This window comes from Semicossyphus pulcher, unplaced genomic scaffold, assembly GCF_022749685.1.
Source record: "Semicossyphus pulcher isolate SPU_LCO1_2020_fin unplaced genomic scaffold, fSemPul1.0.p SCAF_12, whole genome shotgun sequence".
NCBI classification, from domain to species: domain Eukaryota; kingdom Metazoa; phylum Chordata; class Actinopteri; order Labriformes; family Labridae; genus Semicossyphus; species Semicossyphus pulcher.
This window is the reverse complement of record NW_027211626.1, coordinates 20,880,453-20,907,297: the sequence shown is the minus strand read 5'-3', so window position 1 is coordinate 20,907,297 and position 26,845 is coordinate 20,880,453. Positions and strand designations below refer to the sequence as shown.

The 26,845-nt window shown below is 42.2% G+C and overlaps 1 protein-coding gene across 1 annotated transcript in view; it reads left to right on the top strand.

Moving 5' to 3' along the window:
• The first annotated feature begins 241 nt into the window (after nt 1-241).
• arfgef3 (ARFGEF family member 3) overlaps nt 242-26,845 on the top strand; it is a 63,910-nt gene continuing 37,306 nt past the window's right edge. The window contains exons 1-15 of the mRNA XM_069659082.1: nt 242-326; nt 3,404-3,455; nt 8,051-8,132; nt 8,931-9,071; nt 9,299-9,367; nt 13,688-13,877; nt 17,108-17,192; nt 20,793-20,897; nt 21,083-21,207; nt 21,370-21,584; nt 21,677-21,789; nt 21,878-22,010; nt 22,119-22,396; nt 22,442-22,711; nt 24,771-25,111. Coding sequence (XP_069515183.1) covers nt 242-326; nt 3,404-3,455; nt 8,051-8,132; nt 8,931-9,071; nt 9,299-9,367; nt 13,688-13,877; nt 17,108-17,192; nt 20,793-20,897; nt 21,083-21,207; nt 21,370-21,584; nt 21,677-21,789; nt 21,878-22,010; nt 22,119-22,396; nt 22,442-22,711; nt 24,771-25,111 — 2,284 coding nt within the window. The remainder of the gene's footprint in view (nt 327-3,403; nt 3,456-8,050; nt 8,133-8,930; nt 9,072-9,298; nt 9,368-13,687; nt 13,878-17,107; nt 17,193-20,792; nt 20,898-21,082; nt 21,208-21,369; nt 21,585-21,676; nt 21,790-21,877; nt 22,011-22,118; nt 22,397-22,441; nt 22,712-24,770; nt 25,112-26,845) is intronic.

The following is a 26,845-nucleotide window of genomic DNA, read 5'->3' as shown; positions in this document are numbered from 1 at the left end:
TTTGTGCAGAAGAAATACAGACGCTTCTTCCTCCTTCCACCTTCACGGGATTGACGGCTGGCCTGACATCATTGGCTGCTCGTTGGGAATGAATCATCGCCTCCATCAGGGGGGGTACAGGGATGCTGTCACTGTCGCTGCACCCTTAAAACACCACAGATAACCCCACACGTACACTAACCCACAGAGCCGGACTTGTCTCTGCTCTCTGACAACACAAAGCCGTTAATTCTCTGGAGCCATGGAGGGAATCCTGCGAAAGCTGCAGAAAGACGCGTCCGGCCACAAGCACAAAGCTATCCGCGATGCCTGCGTCTACGCCTGCGGTGAGTGAACAGCAGCCCCCACCCGACTCTCCGGCTGCAGGAGGGGGGCAAAGGGATGAGGGGAAATCTGTGTTCACCTGCTAGCCTTTAGGGAACAGGAAGCAGCTAAACTAATACCACAGGCCTTAATTACTGGAAATCTATCTTAAGGAACATCTGTTTCTCCCAAGTTAAGACTTGTTTTGGTGGTTCAATCCCCTAACTGATAGTTGGGTGGAGAGGGTTTCCATCTACATGTGCAGGTAGGAAGCTCCATCATCCAAAACAGGAGTTAAATATGCACCTGCTGCTTTCAGGTACTGGCTCATAGTGATCAGTATGTACAGCTGTAGTCTACATGAAACCTATTGTTATATATTCAAATCAAGTCAGTTCTTTTTAGACAGTTTAAACTTATCTGATGAACAGCATCCATTTTTAATAACCTCCAACAAGGAAAATACATTTTCCTGTATGTATAAGATTGCTAATGAATGCACCAGGTAGCACTTTTAAGTGCTTAGATTATTATGATTATTATATTTATTTCTATTATTAATATACTGACATGTAGTGTCTGTGGACAAACAGCTTTAAAGTACATTTATTTCCATTCAAATAATCTAAACTCTACTTTAAGTTTCTGTCAATAAAATAATGTCATGGCCAAATTTAATTACAGATGAGGGCGACATTTGGTTTAAATTTGTTTTAACTCTTCAAGACTTCTTAATCGCAAATGTAATGGCAGAATGAAAAGCACAAGCATGATTTATTAAAGATAAAATGCCACACTGAGTTGTACGTATATTTTATGAAGTAGGATTTAAAGGTGTACATTTCATTAAAAAATAACTACAATAACCTGTAGCGGCGTACTTTAGTCCTCTGGGGAGTTAACGATCAAAAGACACACTGATCACAGATAACATTAAAAAACGTCTGAAGTAATATTCTAAAACTAATATTAAGGATTTCTATGTACAGACTCTGGAGCTTTGTGGACAGTGTTAAGCAGCTGTTACAATAGATATGATGACGTCATGCACAACACACCTCCCTCAGTAGTATTTTTATTGCTCCTTTGGATTTGTTTATTACAGGATTGCCATAGTCTTTTTAAAAAGCTATGATAGACTTCATCAGTATAGTGAAATTTGTGCTGACTTACTCTCACTTAAAATGATTGCCCAAATTATAATGAGTCTGTACGATGACTTAGAGTATCTTGAAAAAGCACATAAAGCCTTTTCAGTAAAGAAAGAGTCAGACTTTTGTTAGAAACCCTTCGCAAGTCTCATTACTGTCTGTCTGCACAGTTCGGTGCTCTGCCTTCCCTGGACATCCCCTCCTCAGCATGCAACATTCAGAACTTGACTCTAAAATGGTTAGAAATAATCCAAATCAGACAAATTAAAGACCATGTCGGAAAAAAAGGTTTCCACTGACGTCAGTGGAGATATAATTGCTATTATTGATGAGCATGAGGGGCCGGCCTGACCTTTTGGTGGCAGGTGAAACTCAGCAAGTAGAGAAGTAGAGTGCTGATTGTGCTGATTAAGGGGCAATCGTCTCTTACATAACACACTGAATGAATGCACACACACTCCAAGGGCATGTTTAAACCTAACAGGGCATGACCGAAGTGGACTGCAGACCTGCCTGCATACATGCTCACAAAAAAGATGCATGTATAAATAAAGAATGAATGTTAAATACAGGTAATATCTAATGCACTATTCAATATAATATTGACAGTGCAGTTAAGTGTAGTGTGAAAATGCTTCTACTGAGAGCCAGTGGACTTCATCAGCCAATGAAATGTTTTACAGACTGCCTTGAAATGTTTCGGGTCACGCCCAAAACATCAATCACCAAACAGTCTACAAATGAGAAGCATGCCAAGTGTCCCCATTGAACCCTGCCTCGAACACACACAGACTCAGGGCAGATGTATAGCAATATGCAGTGCAAGGGCAAGGCTAGTTCACTAAACCTTGAAATGTAACATGATGGTCTGCAGATTTACAGGAGATTTATGTTGTGTTTTAGAGATGTCAGCAAGGGTCATATTTCATGTCCCCAGCAGTAAAAATGCAGTAACATGTTCCTCCTAAGTTGAAAGTATGAAGCCAAGGTGGAATTGGTCGACATTTCAGAGATATTAGCATGAAGACAAGCTGTAATGAAACAGATGTTTGACAATGGAGCTCTATGGCAGAGAGGAAGAAGATATATCAGGCTGTGATACACACAATACTTGTTAGTGAGGTCATTTTGTTGTTGGTTTTTGCAGATTGTATTTAAAAAGTTGACGTAGCCTACGTAAAGTCATCCACTGCTGTTTGGACTACAGGTTTGAAGCCTAAAATTTGGCATTTTTACAATCAGTGTCTTCTAAGCCAGACCATATTTGGATAAGAGGGCTGGTATAAATACCGCCTCTATCCTAGTTGGCTGGTCGCCTTGGTAGCAAATTGTCAATCAAAGGTAGCTTAGAACTAAAATATAGCCTCCTTTTCATCTGTTAGCATATATTCCTATAAGGACAATAAATAACTAAATAAACGTCATGCTGTATTGAATAAGACTTGCGGGTGGAGATTAGCCGGGTCTGAATGCCAATTGTAACCTTTCCCACTAAGCAAAAAAGCTGGGTGTTAGCAGGTGTTAGCGGGTTTTTTGACCAGTGGGAGAGGGGCTTTATTTACCGTCTATGGATCTTCGTTTCTTTAGCTTGTTGACTTAAGTAAACCCAGTGTAAAAAGCCTTATCTTTCAACTCTATTCTAAACTCTGTGCTTAACATATATTTAAATTACAACTTTTACTAATTAGCCATTTTATCCAAGCTACTGTTTTAAGCTAACTGGCTAGCTAGCAAACATTGTAGTTTAAAAGCTTTTGTGCGGGGAACCAGATTTTTCATCGGGTAAAGACGATCTAATACTTCTCACCTGGTCTTTCTTAGCTCAACAAACAGAAAACCTCCCCCGCAGGAAATGTTTTCTTTTGGTTTAGGTAAATCTACATCAAACATGATATCTCTCAGGAGTTATTAACTACAATGTTACTTTTCTTTGTTCCCTTAACTCACAGAAACCCTTGAGACTCAGAATGGTTCAGCCAAGATTTCCCCTTCACAACTTCGGTAAGTAAAATGTCACAGATCACTTGAGCGCAATAGACTTAATAGACTTGAAGACAAAACTTCTTTCAGTCATTGCAGCATAAAGTAAGAAAGCCAACAGAACCTAAACAAAAAACACTTGAAAGAATAAAAATGTTCTTTGTACTGTCAGCTTTGTTGGACCTGCTGAAAGTATTGAACAAGACAGCTTTGCCTTACAGACCCACACTGTTCAGCCTGTGTGTTTACTACAGGGAATAGATAACTGATTATTAACATGTATGATTTGACTTTATTTGAATGTTGAACTTATCCCAGCAACGATGATGCAAATATTGAACTTCAGCACCAAACTCAGGCAGTGTGCCATTGAGCTACAGTGTTACACATTGCTTGGTAAAAACAGAGTTTGAACTCTGGAAATGTAAAGACTAAAGGTGAGCCGGACTTCAAACCTAAAAATATTGGACAATTACCGGATCAATATTTCATATTTAATGATTCTCACTTGGTGCAGATTGGCTGAAACCGACTTTATTACATCTTCCTAAACATCCAATATTATGTTTCCTGCATTGAAAGACATTGATGACAGTGCGTTATTTCTTTCTCCAGTAGAGTACCGCCTAATGCCTCCATGCTGCGCTGCGATTGGCTTGCGCTTAAATCAGCCAGTCTGTACTTTTCCTCCAAAAGTCGCTAAAAGCCGCCAGATGATGTTTTACGCTAATTGCATAGTGGTGACGTCATCTCGTATTCATTTGCATAACGCTTAGTGGTTGTGAGCAGCTGCCCAAGGCCAGCCCCCGCCCACTCCTGACTCCCTGCGCAGTGCTGCTGGGCATGGGACAAGAGGAGAGAGGAGAGAGAGAGCAACTCGGAGCTGTTGGTAGAGGAGCCATGAACTGTGATTACACCTGTTTTCCTGACAGATGGCCGGTTCTTTCTCAGTCGAAACACAAAAAAAATTGTTCTAAACTGAGCACCGGCTCCGAACCGGCCCTGAAACTGAGATCTGAAATCTGGTCAGCGTACATGGGAATGAATTACAATATAATATATTTCAGTGCTCTGAAAAAGTCCCTAATTTGTCGCTTTTTAGAAAAAAGCGTGAGGGTCTGAAAAGTTGGCAGCACTGAAACCCATGAAGGCAAACTTTTGAGACCACGAGCTTTAGGATTAGGCAACACCTTATTGGTAAAAAGTTGTGATCACAGTAAAGGTGCTGCAAATTATGAATAACTGACTGGAAACACTGACTTTTATGACATTGACCAAGAAGCTGATGGATGGGTTTGATCTACTTAATAAGGTCAGACTCGGACAGGACTGGTGTATCCCTACAGAGTATGCTCTCAAACCTGAACGAGACCTGAATGTAAAACGTCCGCAAATACCGAACTTCCCGAGCTTGTAAGATTTGTATTGGGCCTTCTGTTTTCAATATATTATGGAAATATTTTACTGCTGTTTAGTTCACGCCCCTTTTATGCAAATCATATCCATCAAATCATGGTGAGAAAACTAAGCTGGACATTTACAAATGCACACAGCTGTTCACCGGGACTGCAGCCGGAAAAGCTGTAGCTCTCAGCCTGGTTCTAACTTTAAGTCCAGTATTTCCCTATTTAGAATTCCTGTATCATTTTTTTTCCATTGTGTAAACACAATTATTTCATGCCTGTGTTTTCTGAATGCAAAACATGAAAAATGTGAACGGAGAGCTGCCGCTATAAATTCTGGATGCTGTTGCAGCTCAACTCGCCATGAATTATTCACTCAATAACCTCTATTGTTTTATTAGAGATGATTAGATTAAATATTCATGGTAATGTCTTTGTAATGTGGTGTCGTCATGCTCAGTCCGTGTGCTCCTCCGCCTCTATGGCAAAGATTTCAGGTCTCTTATTACAAAAGAGAAGAGAACACTTAGTCTGACTAACAGGATATAACACTGGCTGCTCCTGTTGTATTGTTGCTATGTGACAGTTGCAGTGAGGATTTTTGGGCGGGTTTAGATGTTTTTGTTTTACAGTTTCTTATCCTGACTAATATGCTTCCATTTTTTCCTTTCATTTGTTGCGCTCTACATGCTCATCAATCATGTCTGAACTGAAACTGTTGGGAACTGCTCGGCTGTGATCCAGCTCTGGCTCCTTGCTGGCCCTTTGAACCAGTGTATTTGTGACAGCTCAGAGACGCCCGCGAGCTCAGAGATGAAACCCAGTAGCCTGCTATCAGCAGCACAGCACGCTGACTCAACCGACTACAAGTAATGAGAGGGAGATAGGGAGCGAGGGAGAGTGCAGCACAACACAAGACAAAGAAAGAGTGAAGAAATGGACAGAAAAAAAATAGCTCTGTGATTCAAACACAGTTGCTGGGTTATGTAACTGATTCTGTCCTACACTACTGTGTGTAGTTTTAGGACGAGAAGGATGGGGATACTAAGAACTTCTATTTTTAACCAAGAGTGGCTATTTTTGGTATAGAGAATCCATAAATAAATATCTCTGGGCAATGGGCCTGAGTTGACAAAAATGCTGTTTTGTAATGTATCTGTACCGCACAACCAGATGATATCAATCACTGTTAAGAATTAAAAGCAAATTGAAAAGAACAAATAAGACAACAAGCTACAGATATCCTTTAAAGTTCCTCCTGTACGCTTATTGCTTTGGTGTCTGCAGAATCCAATGTTTAAAAGTCTGAGAAGCGTGATCTTGTTATCACAGGTTCTCAGCCACTGCTTGGCGCTAACAGCCTGAAGACACTGCTTGCATGACTGCACCTCCAGTCTCATCACAGTCAGCAGTGACATTTCCCTCTTTCTGTGAGGGGTCCAAGCAGAATTAGACGCACAAAGTCTGACTGTATTCTGTTTTTGTACCATTTTTAAATCCGCCATTGATTTGATTATATTTAGTGTTATTTTCTTTTGTTTTCCTCTTATGATTTCATAGTCTGGACTTGAAATATGTGGAGTATCACTGAGAGCAGGAGAGAGGGAGGAGGATCTGGAGTTCATGATGAAGTCAAGACTAAGACCTTCTCATATTCTGCAGATTTCTCCTCAGTCTTCCCCTTTATTAAATATTGAAGTCATGGGTCAACAGCAGCTCTTACAGATTTAAACCATAAATAGTCCTTCTGGCAGCAGGCTAGCTCTGGAGAGGTGAACTATGACTGGTGGTCTTTAATATTTACTGTATCACGCCTTGGGATGCCTCCGGCTATTAGTTGATTTTTATTTTTTAACTCAATCACTAAGATCATCACAATCACTGTGTCTCTGTGTCAGACATGTTGTGACAGCTACAATTACTGCCAAACACTTAAGTCATGCTGGGCAACATGATAAAATAACCTCTTGACAAAAAGATAATTTAAAGAACTGGGATTGTCTCGGGCAACATAGATATAGTTGTGTACCATCAGTGTAACCAATGACTGTCTATATAGATGGACAACGCGTCTCCAGCTACTCTCATTGTACAAAATTGAAGCCAAAATGCCCCCGAGGCAGGTGCTGCCATCTTGCACATTTGGAGCCGGAGCGGCGCAGTAGAGATCGGTGGATGGAGCTGCCGTAGCCACTTCCGCTAACCAAAACACACACTTAACTTACAGAAAAAAATTGCAAAGATCCTGCACGTCTATGTATTTAACAGCAGAACAGCTTCTCTGTGCTGGTTTGAAGCAGACGTTCACAGATCTGGAAACTTCAATGACTGTTGTGATTGTTTTAGTTACGTCTCCTCTCACCGTTCCTCCTCTACTCAGAGCTGTCAATCATCTTTTTTATAGCATCAAATAACTAATTAAAAATAAACTTGTCAAAAAAACACTTGGAGTTAAACCAGCATGATAATGACAGAAACCATCTTTGAGAAAAATATGTTTGACTAGTTTTTGATTTTATAGTTTGACTCATGTCCCATCTGTTAACATGGAGGAGGTGGGCTTTATGAGCTAAACTGCAGCCAGTCAGCAGGGGGCGATAGAGAATATAACAGTAATTTGAAATAATGATGACTAATTGCTTTGTTCAGAAGAAGCTAAAGAAAGAAACAATAGGACCTAGGATGCTTCCTTGAGGATCGCCTTAAGACATTATAACTGGTGGAAGTAACAACAGTGACGTCACCCATTAGTTTGTAGACAACACTTTTCAAGACTGGAGTAAGTGTTTGTTGGTTTGTTGGTTTTTGAGCCAGAATACTATATTTAGAACAAGAAGGTGGAGCTGGAGAATAGTGAGTAACAAGCAAATGCTAAGTAATGAAGGTTAAACAGTCTGTGCCCAAGGATAATTCATTAACTAGCTAATGAGCTAAAACAGGACTCAGTTTCTTACAAAATAAGATTAAATTGGTGGTGGAATCATACCAGACTTTTTTATACATTAGATTAAAAATGCAAGTTCTCAAACATCTCAAGTGAGAGAGTGAGCAGTGGGTTAACAAAAATAACTGGTAACTCACAAGTTCTTCGTACCCCACATGCCAGCTGTGTTGTCTGCAGGAACAGGTACATGGGAACACCATATTCAGTGAAGATGCTCTGAAAACATTACCGGTAACAGAGGTGTAACCTGTTGGTTTCTGTGCTTCCAGAGAGCGCTGTCTGCTGCCTCTACAGATGGCCCTGGAGTCTAAAAACACCAAACTGGGACAGGCGGCACTTACAGGAATGCAGGTACTGCCCTACACAGAAGAACCACAGAGAAGATATTTTTTTCCCTAGCAATTTTATATCTATCCTTGTTCTTATTTTTATTCTGCTTTAATTAAGAACATGTCTTCTTACAATCATAAAATGTATTTTTTGTAATGTCATCTACTTTGAAGAGGGGATATTATGCTGATTAATATTTTAAGAAATATAATGTTGGATGTTCATACAAAACGTGGATGAAGTTTCAAATCTGTAGGTAAAAGTATGTTGGAGTAATCCCCAGGCTTCTCAGCTCAGTCTGCAGGCTGCTGTGAACGCCAGGTTTCACACAGTTTTTTTCTACACACTCACAAAGTGCAGCCTCAGGAGGCTTCAGAGAGAGCTGGCCAATCAGAAGAGATTTGGCTTGTAGGGGTGGGGTTTCTTAAAGGGACAGAGCTGACTGAGTCGTTTCAGGCAGAGGGCCTGAGTTTTTTTAACTGTAAATTATGCTAAGCTACTCCACAGGTATCACAGAGTTCAATATGAGGGTTGAAATTAGCATAATATACCCCCCCTTTTAAATAAGAAATCACAAAATCTTCCTTTTGCAATTTAAAAGTCCAGTTCTGCAACCTTGACACTACTGCCTTGCTTTAAACGCAATTAACATCTGAGTTTTTAACCAACAGGCTAGTTGTAAACGCATGGTATTTGAAAAAAAAAGTTAGCTCAAGCTTAAACATGTACAAATTGTGTAAGTACCTACATTTTGTTTGTTTGTAGTGTGTAAGTACTGCTCCTTAAAGCCGTCTCCACTGTGCTTTTCTCTCCAATCAGAAGCTCCTGTGTGAGGACAGATTTGTGGGTGGAGTCGGCAGGGAGGTGGAGGTCCTGGAGAAGCAGCTGCTCAGCCAGATGTTGGAGGCCATCAGGGTAACCCCATCTCTCCATGAAGACCTGCAGGTGGAGGTCATGAAGGTAAGACCTGCGAATGTACAACGAAATGTGTTGCCCACAGATACTGATCTTAGCTCCTCGATATCTGGACGACCACTCTGCAGTAGCCCTACATTAAAATGAGAAAAGAAATGTAAATATGCTGAGTGTTTATCTGAGTGTTGCATCCATTGAATTTCATTTCCCTGAGCTGTTGCGTTTGTCCCTTTTGGAAAGTATAACACGTTGTGTGTGTCTCCTGTGTGCAGGTCCTGCTGTGTATAACCTACTCGCCAAACTTTGACATTAATGGAGACTCCATACTGAGGATTGCTGAGGTAAAATGCTGGGATTATACATCTAGCAACAAACAGGGACACTGTTTTTTTAGTGTTAGCAATATGTACAAAATTATATATTATTATTTTTTACATCAGATTTCATTTTCACTGTTGTTTGCTGTTTCTTCTTTGTCAGGTTTTCCCTCATGATGAAGCAAAATTGAAGCATTTTTCATTCTCAAAATGTTAATAGTACTGTCCCAGACCATGCTAATGTCAGATAGCACCACTCCCTCTTTGAACTGTTAGCATAGCAAGCAGTACATGAGCTCAGTCTATTTTTAAAGGTGATGCTCCGCTCCTACCCTGCTCACCCAAAGGCCTTGTCTCATGCTGTAATCTCTTTAATTATTCAGAGGGTTGAGAAGAGTGGTCCTGCACACACAAACACACACATACAGGCATGAAGATTAGCTGGTTTTTGGAAAATACAAGCTAGAACAAAAGAGACCTTTGGGATGAAGGGAGACATGAGCTGTAAAAGAAGTGACATGCTGGACCTATGGTTGCACAAATATTGCTAGGGTTCACAGGTGTCCATGAAATATGGATTAGGTATCACAATATACAAGAGTATATCTTTAAAAAAAGATGTTAAAATAGTTGTGAACTTGTTCTCTTATCAAAGCTTAGCTAAATCATCAGAATATAGCTGTAATATGTGTTTAAGATGGTATTGTAGGCAGGTTAAAGAAATGCTTAGTAACTCTTGAAACATGTGCATGTAATGCCCAAATCCTCTCTTTAATAGTTACTCCATATTGGTGCTTAAAGTGAACAAGTGAATGTAAAGATTATTGTTTACAATGAAAAATGAAAGTCCAGCACTTCCTGATAATGTCGTGCACATAATTCGGAGTGGCTGCCACGTGCAACAGGTTCAATTCTGTACTGAAGTTGTCCACGTTTCAAAGGTAGATATAATGTTACCACATCAGTGTAAAAGCTTAATATGGCTATGAATCTAGCCTTCCTTTCCAGCAGGGTGAACAGCATCACACATTCAACTTGTAGCTTTGCAGTATACCTTTAGACAAACAACTAACATCCATGTTCATGGATATACAAGGGGAGGAACAGTTAGGTCACTCATTCAAGTAAAATGCCAATTTAATTACTTAAAGTTATAATCTCGAAGATCTCAGTTTCGATCCCTTTGGCAGCACCTATGGAGATAAACAGTAATTGCGGGAGCACACTTCCCAGATATATGTGATATATGTCCATATTCCCACATATGTGTGATGTCCACAGTTGGCTCCGGTTGTAACTCTTGATTTTCCTTGCTGACGGTCGCTTTCCTTTTTAGACTGTTTGCCTTCATCTGAGCGTCGAGTTTGTTTCTTTTTCTTTGGATTTTCACTTATTGTTGAAGTTGTATCTGTAGTCATCGATCTTTCCTTTGTTTGTTCAGCCATAGTAGATTACTGTTTACTCGCAACACTTACTTAGCTCCGCCTACCCTCTCTGGCAGACCAACCACTGCTCGGTGATGGAATATGCGTCACTAACTGGGCGCCGCTTGTATACCGCTCGCTACCAGACACCCAGTCCGTAATACTGTAAATGCAAAGGCTTTAATCAGTGGGCCATAGGCTCAATCACCATTTTGTTTGGCGATAGATAGTGACAGACATTTATTTACATGAAAATCTTTGAGATTATCACTTTGACAGCTTGGTAATTTAAAGTGATATTCCTCTGTACCTCTTTTGTTGAGGTGCTCCCTTATTTTTTAAAGATTTTCTGAGGTTCTGCAGGGCCTTGAAAGAATACCCCAGATTTTGACTATCTAACAGAACATGTATTGTATGCTTAAAAGGTGGTTTTATGGTTTTAATTCCCTTCCTTTGCCCTACCCTTAGTTCTTGGTTGCCCTCGACTGGGTAGAGGCCTTTCAGAAGCGGACTGTATTGAAAGCTTTACCTATGAAATGGGACACCCTTTGTTAGGTCATATATTTCAGGTTTTATACAATGGAAATGAAAAGTTCTGTGCTATCACTAACAAATTGCTGTTTACACAAAGCTCTATTGACATTGTGAATAGAGATGTTTCTGATATGAGACCCGGCCCCTTGCAGAATTGTTATCTGTAAAGTGTTTCTCTGTAACATCGCTTCCCTCAGCAGCAGCAGCTCCTGCACCCAGGTGATGTTTGATGTCCATTAACAGCCCATAAAAACCTGGTCAACATGTTGTGTTAATGGGCTCTGCACCGCCAGGACCGGCCATCTGTTGTGTGTGTGTGCGTGTTTCTGTTTGTGGCGGGTCATAACTCAGGGTGGCTTGAGAGGCTGTCAGCAACACTCCATTATCTGTAACATCCTATACAAACACCGGGGCTCTGTACAGGTTCTTAATGCAGGGATTGGCAGCACTGAGGGGATTTATTCAGTTTCAACCACTGGGAGCCTGAAGTTAATACTTCATCTTTATAATACGATCATATCTGTTTCTGTGTCAAGTTTTACAGAGAAATCTTCATCTCTGCTAGTTTCCCTGCTTGGTGTATTTGTGGTTGCAGCCCAGGAAGTACAGTAAGTCATCTGCTAATTGGAAGATGCAGTGCAAAGTGCAATTTCCATCTGTGGAATCATAATGATTTATCAGATTCCCTTGGTTTTGTTTACACAACTTGCAACCAAAACAACAGCAGTGGCAAATGATAACAGCATCTGAGCTTCCCACCCTGAGTTTGATGTCAGAGACAAATGGCCGCCAATGTGGCGAATGCAGATGTCGACATGGTATTGTCGCAACATTGCTGCAATAAATTTGTCACTTGTGCCACTCATAAGCAATGAGTTGTATCGCTGCAGGTTATTTACTATCTCCCCCTCCGCTCTTTTCTTCTGGTCTGTTTCATGCATGTTTCACTTTCAACCAGTCAATCACAGGGCTGACACATAAGCCCTTTTTACACTGCGGTTCCGCCTCAGCGCCGTAACGAAGCTCCACCGTCGATCAGCTTTTGCCATTTTATATTGGACCAAGCAACGGCTGCATAAAGCTGCCCCAGTATGTGTTTTCACATAGCATTCCGGCGTTGCGGAAGCAAAACACGAGCGAGGTGTAAACAAACAGCGCATGCTTCAAATACACACACACAGCGCTGTTCTGCCCTGTCGGCTCTGCAGTTTACACAGACGCCGTTTCGCCTCTGTTACGCTCTGTTGCTACTTCGATGCCGGCTCCTAGGCGGAACGACTTCGCTCCACCGTTCCGCCTCTGTGCGTTCTACATAGAAGACGGAATGCAACAGCGGCGTTATAATCCCGCCTTGAACTGGCTATAGAGACAGACAACCTTTCACGCTCACACCATCATCTACGGGCCACTTAGAGTCATCAACTATGCGTGGGTTCTCCGGCTTTACTGTGATTGACTGGCGACCAGTCCAGGGTGTACCTCCGCCCTTTGCCCAATGACAGCTGGGATAGGCTCCAGCCCCCCGCGACCCTGAACAGGATAAGCGGTATAGATAATGGATGAATGGACTACAAATACTAAGCCTCCATCACAATTTTACTTTCACCAAACTTCAGCTATAATAACAAAACAGTCATGTGACATTGAATGCTTGCGAGTGGTGCAAGTGTTAAAATTCCTCGGCCTACAGGAGAAGGAGTTTGAACTGTGGGAGGCAGCTCCTTGCAGTCCTGCCGTCCCATGCACAGACTGGATTGCAGCTGGAAGGCATAATGATGCAGGCTGTATTGATCCTTCATTGATTCAGCACAGGTGGTGGAAACCATCCCTGAGGCTGCCGAGACTTAAACTCTAAATATAATTAGCAGAGATGGTCTTTGTTAGGAGCTGTATGAGCCTCTTTATTTATAGGCGATTAAACAGAATTGTGGTGAATTAAATGCTAAATAAATTCTAGCATGCACATTTCAGCTCTGACATGCATCCCAAAAACCTTCTCCTGTTAACCTCAACAACATAAGACCATGTTGGGACTATAGTGTGTGTGTGTGCGCGTGTTGCTCAGTGCTGACTAACCTATCCTTCTCTCGTACTTTCCATAGATCAGCAGTGTTTACTCTGTACGCTTCTAATCTGGCTAGATGATTTCTGACACACTAACAATACATCCCCTTGCCCCTTTGCCCGCATTAGTCTGGTAACCGTGGCAACCTGTGACGCCATGGAAACCTCCCATAAACCTTGTTGATAGTTCACTGACTGTGTGATGCAGTGTCGGGACTGTGCGTCACTTTGCTGGTTTTGTGACTCAGACGTAAGAAAGATCTCACACTGACAGATGTTATCTTGTGTGTGTTTGTGTGTGTGTGTGTGTGTGTGTGTTTAGGTGTGTATCGAGACCTATGTGTCCAGCTGTCACCAGCGCAGCATCAACACAGCGGTGAGAGCCACGCTGAGCCAGATACTAGGAGACCTGACGCTACAGCTGCGACACAGACAAGAGGTCACGCCTTCTCACAAACATACAATACAGAAATTAAACTTTTACACACACACACATAAACACACACAGCCGTGTGCACAGTTTTAAATCAGAGGTAAGAATCACAGCAGGACTCGTAATGCTTTGACTCTTTCTCAAATCTCATGTAGTTATTTTGAATACCTGAAACTGCTGGCGGGGGGGAAGCTGTCAGACGAAGTGATTAACTGCACGCTGCCTTTGTGACATTTTTCAGGGCAGAAATTTAAAGTGAGTGATACATATGAGTGTTAAAGAAAGCAGGATGAGATTTTTTGTTAAAAACACTACTTAAGCATGTACAGGACAAAATCAGCAAAGGGATAAGAGGTACGGCTTTGTCAACAGGGGGCGCCAAAATCAACACAAACTGAAAGTTCCTCACAGCAGCTTAAAGCAATTTAAATTTGTTGTTTTATATTAATGTTATGGATTTTTTTTTTACTTTCCTTATATGTCCATAGACACGCATGTAAACACACATTTCACACAGAGGCATGTGAAGTAATCAGAAACCAATGCACTGACAGTAAACACGCCTCCTGCTGTGTTCTCCTCCACAGGGTGCAGATGGAGACGAGGTGACTGCACCGCCCCTGCATAGACGAGGTAAATGAATACCAGTGCTATCATACACCTCTGCTGCTCTTCTTCATTAGCCCCGGGGCTGTGATCACTTCTGTTATGTAATCACACATATTGTTGTAAATGTGCGAAGTCAGTGGTCCTTCCTATTTACATACACATCACTCTTTAACAGTGCCAACAAAACTGAACATTATAGGCATTGTAAGAATGGACTTTATGGCAGAATCGTTGTATTGGATTGCATCAGACTGCACAGATGTACCCAATAAAGTGGCTAGGCTAGAACGGGACATCCTCACATGGTATATTAAAGAAAATAGAGAAATAAAGAAAATCCAGTGTTTAACCTTGTAAACATCTCCATGTGGTGTTTTTCATGTGCTACAAGACATATCAGGGACAACATCAGCAGTCATCTCCATGGCTGGGCCTGTCTGCTTTTAAACTGCAGTGTACCAAGGACAGGCTGAACAACACGTTTTCAGATTGGCAGGTTTGAGACGTAACAAACCTAAGGAGCCAATCCCGTTAATGGACGGGGTGACGCTATACATATTTTGTGCAACCGATGGCAACCACTTCGGCGATGCACGAGCCAGCTGTAACCGTCAGCGTAATTTTTGCCAACTCACTACGACTAATGGGGCGTCACCTGCGAGCTAATTCAGGCAGACAACTCGAGCTGCACTTATATAATAATTGATACACGTCACTTCCACGTCACCTGACAAACACTTCCTCCCAATTGGCGGTCGATTTAAGCTGCAAGATTTCCTGTCTCTCCCTCTGCTCTGTCATTGCCATCGCTACCCTGCACCAGTACTGCGCTCTTACTTTTAGCCCCAGCATCCACCTGTAGGCTCCGAATAGGGAGTTTAAGATATTATCTCATCACTCCTCAATTTCTGCATGTAAAATAAATCAGCGAGGAGGGATGAGGTCGGAGCCTAGACGCCAAACAAGCTATGTTCTGCTGCTGCTGCAATAAACATTTCAAACTATAACAACATGAGTTGTCTGACTGAACTATAGTTACCGTTGCTGCTACTAAATACTACTTTTCAAGCTAGCTAAGTTTCAACAAGTTGCCACTAAACGATGGCAGAGACGTGCTTTGTTTTGGCGACGGAGGCGGTTGCATAGTGGGCAGGGACTATGCAGATTCAGGAATTTGTAATGAGGTAGAAGGAGGAGATGCCTTGGGAGATTTTTACAAGGTAATTAAACGTAGAAAAACATCAGACACAATTTATTATTTCAAGCAGAGCATTTTATATGTCTTGATAAGATTTTGTTTTGGCAAGGCTTAGGTACAGAAGATGGTTACGGAAAGTCTACACATTTTCTTTGAGCTTGTCTACAGCTGGAGTCACTGGTGGTAATTGAGGCCAGTCTGACAATGTGGAGATGAGCCTGACAAGCTAATGGGATGTTTGAAACCGTTCACCGTAATTACCCTCCCATGGCCCCTTCAGACTAGTACTTAGAATCTAAGGCTGGCAAAGTTTGAGCATTTTAATTATATCCAGTATGTACTGTTTTCTTATGTGAAGTGAGCCTAACCATCTAAACCCTGATAGAAATTGTCCACCAGTGCCTACAGTGGTATTTGTGCTTATTGTGATGTAATGTCTTGGAGTATTTTCAAATAGCAGGAGTGTTTTGCTAAAAATATACACAAAAATACAGACCCCAAACAATTCTGACTGGACAAACATAAACAAAATATTTCTTAAAGGGCCAGTTCATCGATTTCCACCTACAATCCTTTCATTCTATTATGGGGAGCTAATGCCATTATGGTAGGAAAAAATGGAATTTTGCTCAGTGCCTTTGGAGGATGCTATCCGCTCTCCGATGGGCCCTGGAAAACCTCCGCCAGACTGTAAAATGATGTCATGTCTCGTTCAAAATCGTCAGGTTTGAAATGTAGATTTTTTAGACGATCCACCGGTATATTCTCGTCGTATTTCAGATTCTGTACCGCTCTGATGAGACATTGCCTGCAGTGAAACGGTAGTATTTCACTCCAGCGTCTAACGCTGGGCCATTCGTTTCAGAGGGAGGTGCACAATGCATGCTGGGTGTTGTAGGAATGTAGAATGGGCAAAACCACGAGCTGTTTGTACAACTTTCTCCACAGCTCTGGTGCCAATCTCAAATATTATTGCTTTTATCGATTACAGAGAACATCAGCTTTGACTGACAGCGGCTCTTTCCAGGGGAGACTAGCTCCTTTAACTCTTACATTTAAAAGTGACAATAGTCTTATAGATTTGCAGCCGCTAGCAGGAGCTCAGTTTTCATCAGGTTTAGGCTACATGGAGCCATTCAGGCTGTGACTTTTTATAGTATCATAACACCACTGTAATCACCAATCTGCAGGTATTAAAAAACGCCTTCACAGATTGACTGTCAGGGCTTCTTTATGATACTATACAGTCCCACACATAAACACACACGCACAGGAACAGTTTTGATTGATGTCTCTGCAGGCAGAGAGCCAGACAGGTTCACAGAGGAGGTATTGATTTATTTAATGTATTACTGATAAACCTGTAGATGAGAGAGGGAGGGAGGAAGTAAGAGCCAGGAGACAGTAATAAGGTTTTAATCACCTCATGTACATATTGAATAAAGATAAAGTAGGTCCCATGAATTAACCTTGTTATGGTGTGTGTGTGTGTGTGTTTGCAGATATTTCTCCAACCAGCCAGGCTCTGTGTGAAGACGTGGTGACTGTTCTGACAGTTTTCTGTGAAAAGTTGGAGTCAGTTGACAGGTAATGCTGCAATCATGCATTCATAGGATGAATGGTTGTCTGTCTCTATGTGTCAACCCTGTGATTGATTTGGGATCCAGGGTGTACCCCGCCTCTCGCCCAATGACAGCTGGGATAGGCTCCGGCCCATCCACGACCCTGAACTGGATAACGGTATAGATAATGGATGATTTGCTGTTGTTGTAATATATGCTTTTGTAAGCTGTAAATGAAAGAGTCTTATTTTAACAGTAACTTCATCATATATCGAGTGAAGCTGCTGTTTAGCAGACTCCATGCTGTGTTTAACCTGAAAAAGTTCCTCATTAGCTGAACAGTGTTAAACTACATCTGTGCAAGTCACAGGCTAAGTGACATTTGTAGATTCTTTGCCAAACACAGAAGTTGGGGTACCTATTGTGACACCTTTTAGTTTGCAGACTACCAATTTGTAGCTTCGAGTTTTGGAGCCAAAAGAGACCATACTAAAACTGTGATGAAACCATAAAATCATTAGAAAAATGTTTAATGAGTTAATAAATCAACTGAGAAGTAGGCAAATTTTTCCCATCTCCGTTTTTTACAATCAAGGTTCCTTTTTCAACCTGAGGAGTCGCCCCCCTGCTGGCCATTAGAAAGAAATGTATATATCTAAGACACTTTTTTTTTTAAATATGAAGTGTGTATCATTATGTAAACTACATTATTGATGGCACTAAAGAAGAGGTTACACTTTTGCGAAGTATGAAAATTAGCTTCCCTGCTGAGATTTAGAGAAAGAAGGATTGATTCCACTTTCATATCTGACTATGCTCATACACTTAGCTTAGCATGAAGAGTCGAAACAGGAAGCAGCTCTAATGCTCACTAATTTACACGTTATATCTGTTTTGTTTGATCTGTACAAAAACTGTTAAAAAAAGAAAAAATAAACAGTTTTTTTTTTTGCACATGTAATGTGCCAGATTGTTTGTTGGCTGGTAGCATGGATGTTTTAAAGTTGCGTATTTGCTTTGAAGTTACCAGGCAGACTTGACAACTGGACTGCTGTGAAATTACAGCCATTTCTGGCCCCTAAAAGATGGTGACTTTGGCCCTTTATTCATGGCCAAGTTGTGTTGAAAAATGGCGAACATGCTAAACATTACACCTGCTTAAAATCAACATGGAAGCCTACTGAAATTAGCGTTTAGCTTAAAGCTTTGCTGTGCCTGTGCTGTCTTACAGAGCAGCCAGCCTGGCTGTAGACACTTCAATATATTAAAGCACATTTTAACCACCAATTTATGTAACACGATAATCAGGTCAACTTAGTGTTTTCATTGCAACACAGTTTTATTGTGTTGTGTCACAAAACAACACAGAAACAAAGTAAAAAGCACATTTAAAACATGGATTTTAGGATGCTGTTCCTCTTCTCAGCGGATCCTGCAGTGTAAGAATCATAACGCCAGGAATACTGGCTGGCTTGGCTCGCCTTGTAGGCGGTATGACGAGCGTGCTGCTCCTCAGCCTTTCTCTTTCTCTTCTCATCCAGCCTCTCTCTGTGGTCACGGTACTTGTTTAGCCAGTAACTGACTTTAAGCTGGTCTGGCAGCTACTGCAGGGGGATGCTGGGTTTGGGTGTTTCTGGTTTGTGTAAAGGCAAGATAAGATAAAAGTTGAAGTTTAAAATACAATACATTTCCATATGGACAATAATAAACACTTCAGGGCTAAATGAGTTCAGAAATAGAAAGGTAGAATAAAGAAAACTGATAAAATATGATATAAACCTGCAGACTTTGCAGTAAACAGGAGGTAGGTGGAGCTGTCTGGGTGGGGCTTTTCTTAGACAGACTCACTGTCTGTTTTTTGCCCTCCCACATAGTTGTTGTGCAGAATTTTTGTGCTCTGCAGCTTTTCAGCCTTCAGCTCAGAGGTCAGGCGATCAGGGCCGGCATTGTCTCCCGCCCCAGGCAGGCGACACAGCTCAGCCTCCTCTCGCCTCCTCTCTTTCAGAGCACTGATAGTGCACCTGGGCTCCTCCTCAACGTGCATCACCTCTAACTACTGAAGCCTCTCTTGCGTCAGCTGGCCTTCTTTGGCTTTCAGCAGGGCCTTTTCATCATCGGCCTTCCTCTCCTCCTCCTCTCTCATTTCGGCCTCCTGCATCCTCTTCTCAGACTACTACTACCACTATTTCTCTCTCCTCTCTTTCCCTCTCGAGCTTCTCCATGTTTTCCAGAGCCCATCCTTCCCTCCGCTCCATCTCCATGGCTCTCAGCTTTTCATAGACTCCTGACCTCCTTCCTTCTTTCCTCCTGGGTCAGTTGCTTGAAGCTTTTCATTCGCTCCATTTCAGCAACAAGGGAACTCGCCTGTCTTGAGCTCATGTTTGTTGTTTTGTTTGTTCTGAACTTGTCGGTTTTGATAAATGCACTCGAGATGTCTACTGTTCAGCAGGTTTGTGGGGAATGATCTTCCCAGGCAGAAGTGTCCTCTAACTCCTAATGGAACAACAGTAATAAAATCTTCATTTCTAGCGACACGGTCGGCCGTTGAGGGAACTGCAGTCAACCTTCTTGTACACGCTCGCGTGGACACTCGCAGGCATTAACAACGGTGTTTTGCTACAATGCCTAACTGGCAAATCATCTGCGATTGCAGAAAAGCTAACAGTAGCTTGTTGCCAGCAGCTTACAGCTGGCTGGCTAACCTTAGCCCAGGCAGGTAATGCAATGATATTGGCTAATAGAAAACAGTCTGTAGTTATACACATTTGTTTTGTTCTCTACATAATTAACAAGATCAACACTGTTTGTTATGTTAGTTAAAGTTATTTGTCAAGCTAGATAACTGACATACACACTCAGATAGTATTTTGGTAGTCACAACGTTAGCGAGCTAGCTCTAACATAAATACACTGGATGACTCCGGCATTGTGCTTCGTAACCAAACGGCATTAGCAAACATTAGCCAGGAGGGGCAGGGCGGCTGGAGAGAGCTGGGATGAAGCATTTGTGCTGTGAGAGAAAAAACGCCCAGTGAGAGAACGCTGCATGCAGGTTTTGTTTCTATGACAACAATAAGTTGTGGGTCTGTTCCCCCCCAGATCCCCAAAAGCAAGTGAAGGTCTCCATGAGTTGCATGCCCTGCCCGTGTTGACTCTTGTTTCCCCCTGACATCGATCACATTCCTGTTTGGTCAGATGGGCTTCACTAGATAAAACGTATTTTAATTTTTTATTCTTGTGTGTAGTTTGTGTCTGTGTTCTTGTGGGTGTCGTTTGTTGGCATTATCCATCTCAATTTCACAGCTGGCGTTGACTCGTGTTGCACACTGTTGATTGTAGTGGTGGAAAATGAGCTGTCAGCAGAGTTACTCACAAACGCGCAGACACTTCACATCCTCTTGTTTTGCAGAATAACCGTCCCGAGTGCTTTATATTAAATTCAGCCCACTGGCTGTGAGGGCCGATGGAGGAAGTTGGGGAAGGTCTCAATTTATCAGTTCCTCTACTACCCCATTCACACATTGGCATTCAAAAATTAAATTTGATTGATGAATATTTGTGAAGTCTTAAATATAGCCCCTTTAAGTGTTAATTTTTGACTGTGTTGTGCCTTTTCACCCTCCAGTGGAAACCAGCTCCTGCAGCTTCTTTACCTGGAGTGCATCCTCTCCATGCTCAGCAGCTGTCCTCCCACAATGCACCTGTCCAGAGGTTTCACTGACCTTGTATGGTAAGTCATGAGCCAAATAATGCACTTTTAGAACAATAAGCCAATCCAAGATGTCATTAATAATTTTGTGTTTATTGTTCTGCTTCTCTTTTTAGATTTTGTTGTTAAATCCCTTAACTCTCCATATTTTTTATGTATTTGAATATTTTCATAATCCTAATACAACAATGATATCATCTGTCCAGGAAGCAGCTGTGTCCGTCTCTCGTGGCGATCATGGGAAATCCTGTCAACGACAAAACCATCGCATCCAACCACGGCTACATGGGGGCGACAGACCGAGAGCGTCTCTCAGATAGACTCAGTCTAGGTAACTGGATTTACTGGAGAAACCACAACAGATGGTCGCTACAAGAGTTTTTATTTATACAAAATAATGCAGGTAAAGCATAATTCCACTGCTGCGTCTTTAATGCCCCTCCTTGTCTTCCTCTGCCAGGGATCGGCCAGGAGGTGGACTCCTCGGGTGGAGGGATATCCGATCAAGGCAGAGGGTCCGGCTGTTCCTCGAGCGCCCCCGCCAGGATTGCACCGGTAGTGCGGACTGTTTGTTACATCGCTGCGGAGCTTGTGCGTCTGGTGAGCTGCGTGGAGTCGATGAAACCTGTGCTGCAGTCGCTCTACCACAGGATCCTGCTGTACCCGCCTCCTCAGCACCGCACCGAGGCCATCCGCATCATGAAGGAGGTGAGAGGAGAAAACACCTGCTTGAAAATTAGACATAAAATGAGAAAAGATGAATGTAGCGATCAATTTCTGTGTCTTTGTGTGTGTGTTAGATTTTGGGCAGCCCCCAGCGGCTCTACGACCTGGCTGGTCCGTGCGTGGCTGAGCCTGAAACAAGGAAGCGCTCTTTCTCAAAGAGGAAGTCGCACCTGGACCTGCTCAAACTGTTAGTAACTCCTCTCCTTCCTTATTCGAGTTGTCAGAAAGTATTTCAAAAGGCTTATGTTTGGGTGTTTCTGTGTCTACTTGGAAAGAGTGATGGACGGGATGACAGAGGCCTGTATGAAGGGAGGCATCGAGGCGTGTTACTCCTCCGTCTCCTGTGCCTGCGCTCTCCTCGGGGCGCTGGACGAGCTGTCGCAGGGCCGCGGCATCCAAGCCGAGCAGGTACTCAGCTGAGGCAGGATAGGACAAATTTATAACCCAGTTTTATTGTCAGGACCTGACAGATGAAATATTGACGTTGGCAATAACATAGCAGCTGTTTGTTCTCAGGCTCGGCTTCTCCTCAGACGACTGGAAGATCTCAAAGATGGAACAGAGTCGACGCGTGAGTCCATGGAGATCAACGAGGCCGACTTCAGGTGGCAGAGACACATCCTGGCCTCTGAGCAGGCTCCCTGGGACCCCAGCTCTTCTTCCTCCAACGTGGCCACCAGCGGGGCCACCGAGCGCAGCCCCGACATCAGCATCAGCATCACCACGGAAACAGGCCAAACAACCCTAGACCTGGAGGTCGGGGAGCTTGGCTTGGGTCACACCACACCTGAGGAGTGTGGGGAGGACGCACATCTACCCTCGCCCCCATCCTGCGGCAGCCAGGAGGGGATTAAACGTGAGCCGAGCCTCGAGCCGGGCCATGTGAACCAACGGGAGGAGTTAGGAGGTGTGGGGGAGGTTGAGGGGAGAGGAGAGAAACAAAGGGCAGGAGGAGGTGGAGGTGGAGACAGAGGAGGTGTAGTTCCTCCCGATGTGGTGCAGCGAACTCACGGTCTAGTTTACCCAGACATCACCAACTTCCTGTCTGTGGAGTCTCGGACCAGGTCACACCATGGGGGAGGGTCACGATACAGTGAGAGCAATTTCAGGTATGCGTGTGTGTTTATGTTTATGTGTGTGTTTATGTGTGAATAGACCAAATTTAAACCTTTAAAGGTATAATAAGTAGGATTTTTCCTTGCATTTTGTCAACAACACATTCAAACTTGGCCCCTCCTCCTGGGCTCTTCGTCACCAGAAGCTCACTCTCACTCTCTCGTGCGAGAACACGCCCACCCCGCCGAGCTAACACAGACAGCATCACAGTTAACTTTACGCTAGCATGCTAACCGCCGCTTATCTTTGCGCTAGCATTCTGACAGCCGGTTAGCTTGTCCTACCTGGTTTGAGGCACCTACCTGTCCGACAGAAAGAAGGCCAACTCTGCGTCACTCTTTCACCATGTTCGCCGGTCTGAATGGGGCCCAGTTGCTAATTTAAAACCACTCTCACACTCACCTGTACGCTGTGATTGGCTCAGGGAAGCACAACAGCGCCCCTCCTGAAAACGTCCCGTGCAAAGCAAAACAACAGAATAGATGCAGAGGGAAGGGTCTCACAAGGGTCTGCACACACACTCACAAACACACATGTATAGAGGCCCATAAGTAATGATTTATATTATATTATATTTGTAAAAGTCTATATTTTATTTTTCTGAGAAAATCCTACTCATTATACCTTTAATGTGCTGTACTTGTTGCTATTTTAAGCTCAAAGGATTGCATGTTGATATGATCTTCTATTATTGTTTGCCCAATTTCTGGAGTCATTTTCTACACAAACTATACTTGATTATTTTCACTCCTCACAGGCAGTTATTGTTTTCTATACATTTTGAGGACACTATGGATATTAACTTTTAGAAGCTTGAAAATCATTCTGAAGAGTGGATATATTTCCTTTTCAGAGCAGTTTTTAGAGCAACCTTATTGGTGCAAACAACAAAGTTCAAACAATCCTTTAAATATCACTAAATTACTCTAAATTAAGTTTGTCAGGTTTTTTTGCCAGCTGTCACTTTTTGATGTATTTTTTAAATGCAGAACTACGGAGGTTCGAAAGAGAAGAAAGAGAAAGAGAAGTTAGAAACATATACATCTGGGTATTATATGTGTTTTCTCACCCTAGTTTGTGCCCTTAGAAAATTTGTGAAAAAGTTTTTGGCAGAAAAATATTTCTCATCACTTTAATTCTTTTCAATCCATGACACAGGTGAGGGAAAAAACATTTTGGATTATTTTACCATTTTTCACAGGATACAGAAAATATTTTGGCAGGTAAAAAAAGATGCAAAAAAGTTTGATGGATAATTTTTCAAAAATTACTTTTTCATCTGTAAAGCAGTTGACAAAAAATGTTTTTGGAGCTTATAAAAATACAAATAAGGCTAACTGGGAATCTACACCCACAGTGTAGCGTCAGATGAATGTTCGTCACATAAGCGTCACGACAGCATCTATTTTGCGATCGACACCGGCTGAGACTTCAGCAAAGATGGGTCTCAAAGTCAGCCAATGGTAGTTGCGATTCCTGGCAATCAATAGGGGTGGTGAAGACAACCCTGCAACCGACTTGCAGACTTATTTCTTAAATTTGCATAAATTCTGTGTTTATGTAGGATGTAGAAGTCAAATGAGAATGAATTAATAAGATTGTTACACCCAGATGTGGAGGAAATGTACATATTCATTGCTCTTTACAATGAATTTTGCCTGCTCATCGAGCATATCAATGACTTCAAAAGGAAACTGAAATCAAAGTTGGCCAAAATGAAGAGATCAAGTCGTTTAACATGGATTCCTTGGTTGTGGGCATGTATTTACATAGCAGTCAATGTTTATCAACGCTTCACTGACGCGCAGCAGCGGGGAAAAATAGACAGCAGGAGCAGCAGAAAATTACTCGCATGTTACGCCCGTCTTCTGCGCAGCACACGCGGCTGGTAGATATTGCAGCATTGAATAACATTGGAGCAGTTCTGTCCCGGCACACGCGCCTCAATCGTTGCCTGGAAAGTACGAAACGTATATAATTTCCTATAGAGTGCTTATCTAAATGTCATCATAAACATACAAATTGTAATCAATCTACCTGTTGTGTTTTCAGTATGGAGGAGCAAGACTTGTCACGCACAGAGTTCGACTCGTGTGACCAGTACTCCATGGCCGCCGAGAAAGACTCTGGGCGCTCCGACGTGTCTGACATCGGCTCCGACAACGTCTCCCTGGCCGACGAGGAGCAGCAGACCCCTCGTGACTGTCCGGGCCACCGCTCCCTGCGCACCGCTGCCCTGTCACTCAAACTTCTCCGCAACCAGGAGGCCGACCAGCAGAGTGCCAGGCTGTTCGTCCAGTCGCTCGCCGCGCTGCTGCCGCGGCTGCTGGGATTGGCCACCGCCACAGATGTGGACCTGTCGCTGCAGAACTTCTCCTCGTCTTTCTGCACCGGCCTGCAGGCTGGTGAGAGAGGGAGGAATCGGGGAGGGGTCAGGGTTGTTTTATGTGTTGGTGTGACTTGGTTTCTCTTCATGTGAGAAGCCTTGTTAGTGCATAGATGATATGATTTTGTGCATTTGTGTGTGTTTGGGTGTTAGCTAATCAAACAGGGTATTTGCTGAGGGTGGAGATCTGTGCAGCAGCCTGTTCTTTATTAATCGGCTAGAGTCTCTGCTGGTGTAACCCTAAATGAGATATTGAATGTTTGAATCAGCGCTTGAAAAATATATAGAAATTCACTTCTTGTTTTATTAACAACTAAACTGCAGGCAAAGAAAACAATAAAATAACACGGAATAAAACATTTCAGTAGCTAACTGCAGGTAAATCACTAATGTGGTGAAACTAAAACACGTAATTTAAGCTAGTGGGCTCTTAATTGTGACGTGTCGTACACAAAAAAACAAAAAGTGTTCAGATGAGTTTAACTGTTAATCAAACTAACAACTGAATTATAACACAAAAAGCAAACTTTGACATTGCCTGACAGGTAAACCACACCCAGGTGCCAATTACTGCAAGTGATGAAACCATAGAAGGAGTGCCACAAAACAAATAATAATCAACATAGGAATAAAGCACATTATGGCTCCTGGATTTGTATGTGAAGTGGCATGGAGTTACAGTAAATTAAACTAATTGAGAAATGATTGAAAACATTATCTGCACTCTGGGTTACAGCTGCCCTTACAGTTTTATTTATTCTGTGTGAAAGCCAGGAGCTCATGTTTACATTATTTAAGTCCCCACTCAGTCTGCATTATATTTATGTTAAATTGTTTCCAAAAATAGGATTCTGAAACGTTAAGCGACAGTTGGAGTGGAGAAAAATGTAAATATATAAACACAAGGAAACCATGATTTCTTTTTTTGTAATCACTTTTCATTGTTTTTCAAAAGACATGACATCACACAAAACATAGACAGAGAAAAGAACAAAAAATAAAACTAAAACAACAGTAGGAAAACTAAAATATTAAATAAATAATCATGATAATAAATAAAATAAAGATACATAAGCATTGGCAGTCCAACTCACTGATCATGAAAACATCTTGCATGCATATAATAACAATGTCAGCTTCAACCTAGTTAGCTGTTCAGTATTATATTCATGAAACACCTCCTGTCTGTTGTTCAATTTAAAAATTAATGGTTCATAATTGACTATTTTAGGTCATCATTAAAAGAGATGGCATTTTTTGATTTCCAGTGTCTGAGCACAAACCTACAACCTGTGGTGAGGGCCAATCTGCACCAGAGTCTGCTGGGGTGCAGCAAATATCTGATTCACGAAGCTTTAGTCTTGGAAACAGTGATTTCTGAACTCACCTGAGGTCTGATTGACACCTCTAACGTCACCTCAAGGCTCATGGGTATTGTAGTATTTATGCCACACCATATGTCAGAGATAAATTATGACTTTTCAGAAATTAAATTAAAACAAATTAAAACATGATGACCATATATTAAACTTTAGTCTCATTAAATCGCATCTTGTGTTTCTGTCATATAGTCTGTATAAAAAAAGATGGACGACATGACAGCTCCCTAAAAGTAAAGCCAAAACATCTCTATCGCCCCCTGCTGACTGGCTGCAGTCATTATAGTTTCTGTCATTATAGTTCTTACCATGCAGATTTACGTCCAAGTAAATTTTTCTGACAAGTTTATTTTTAATTAGTT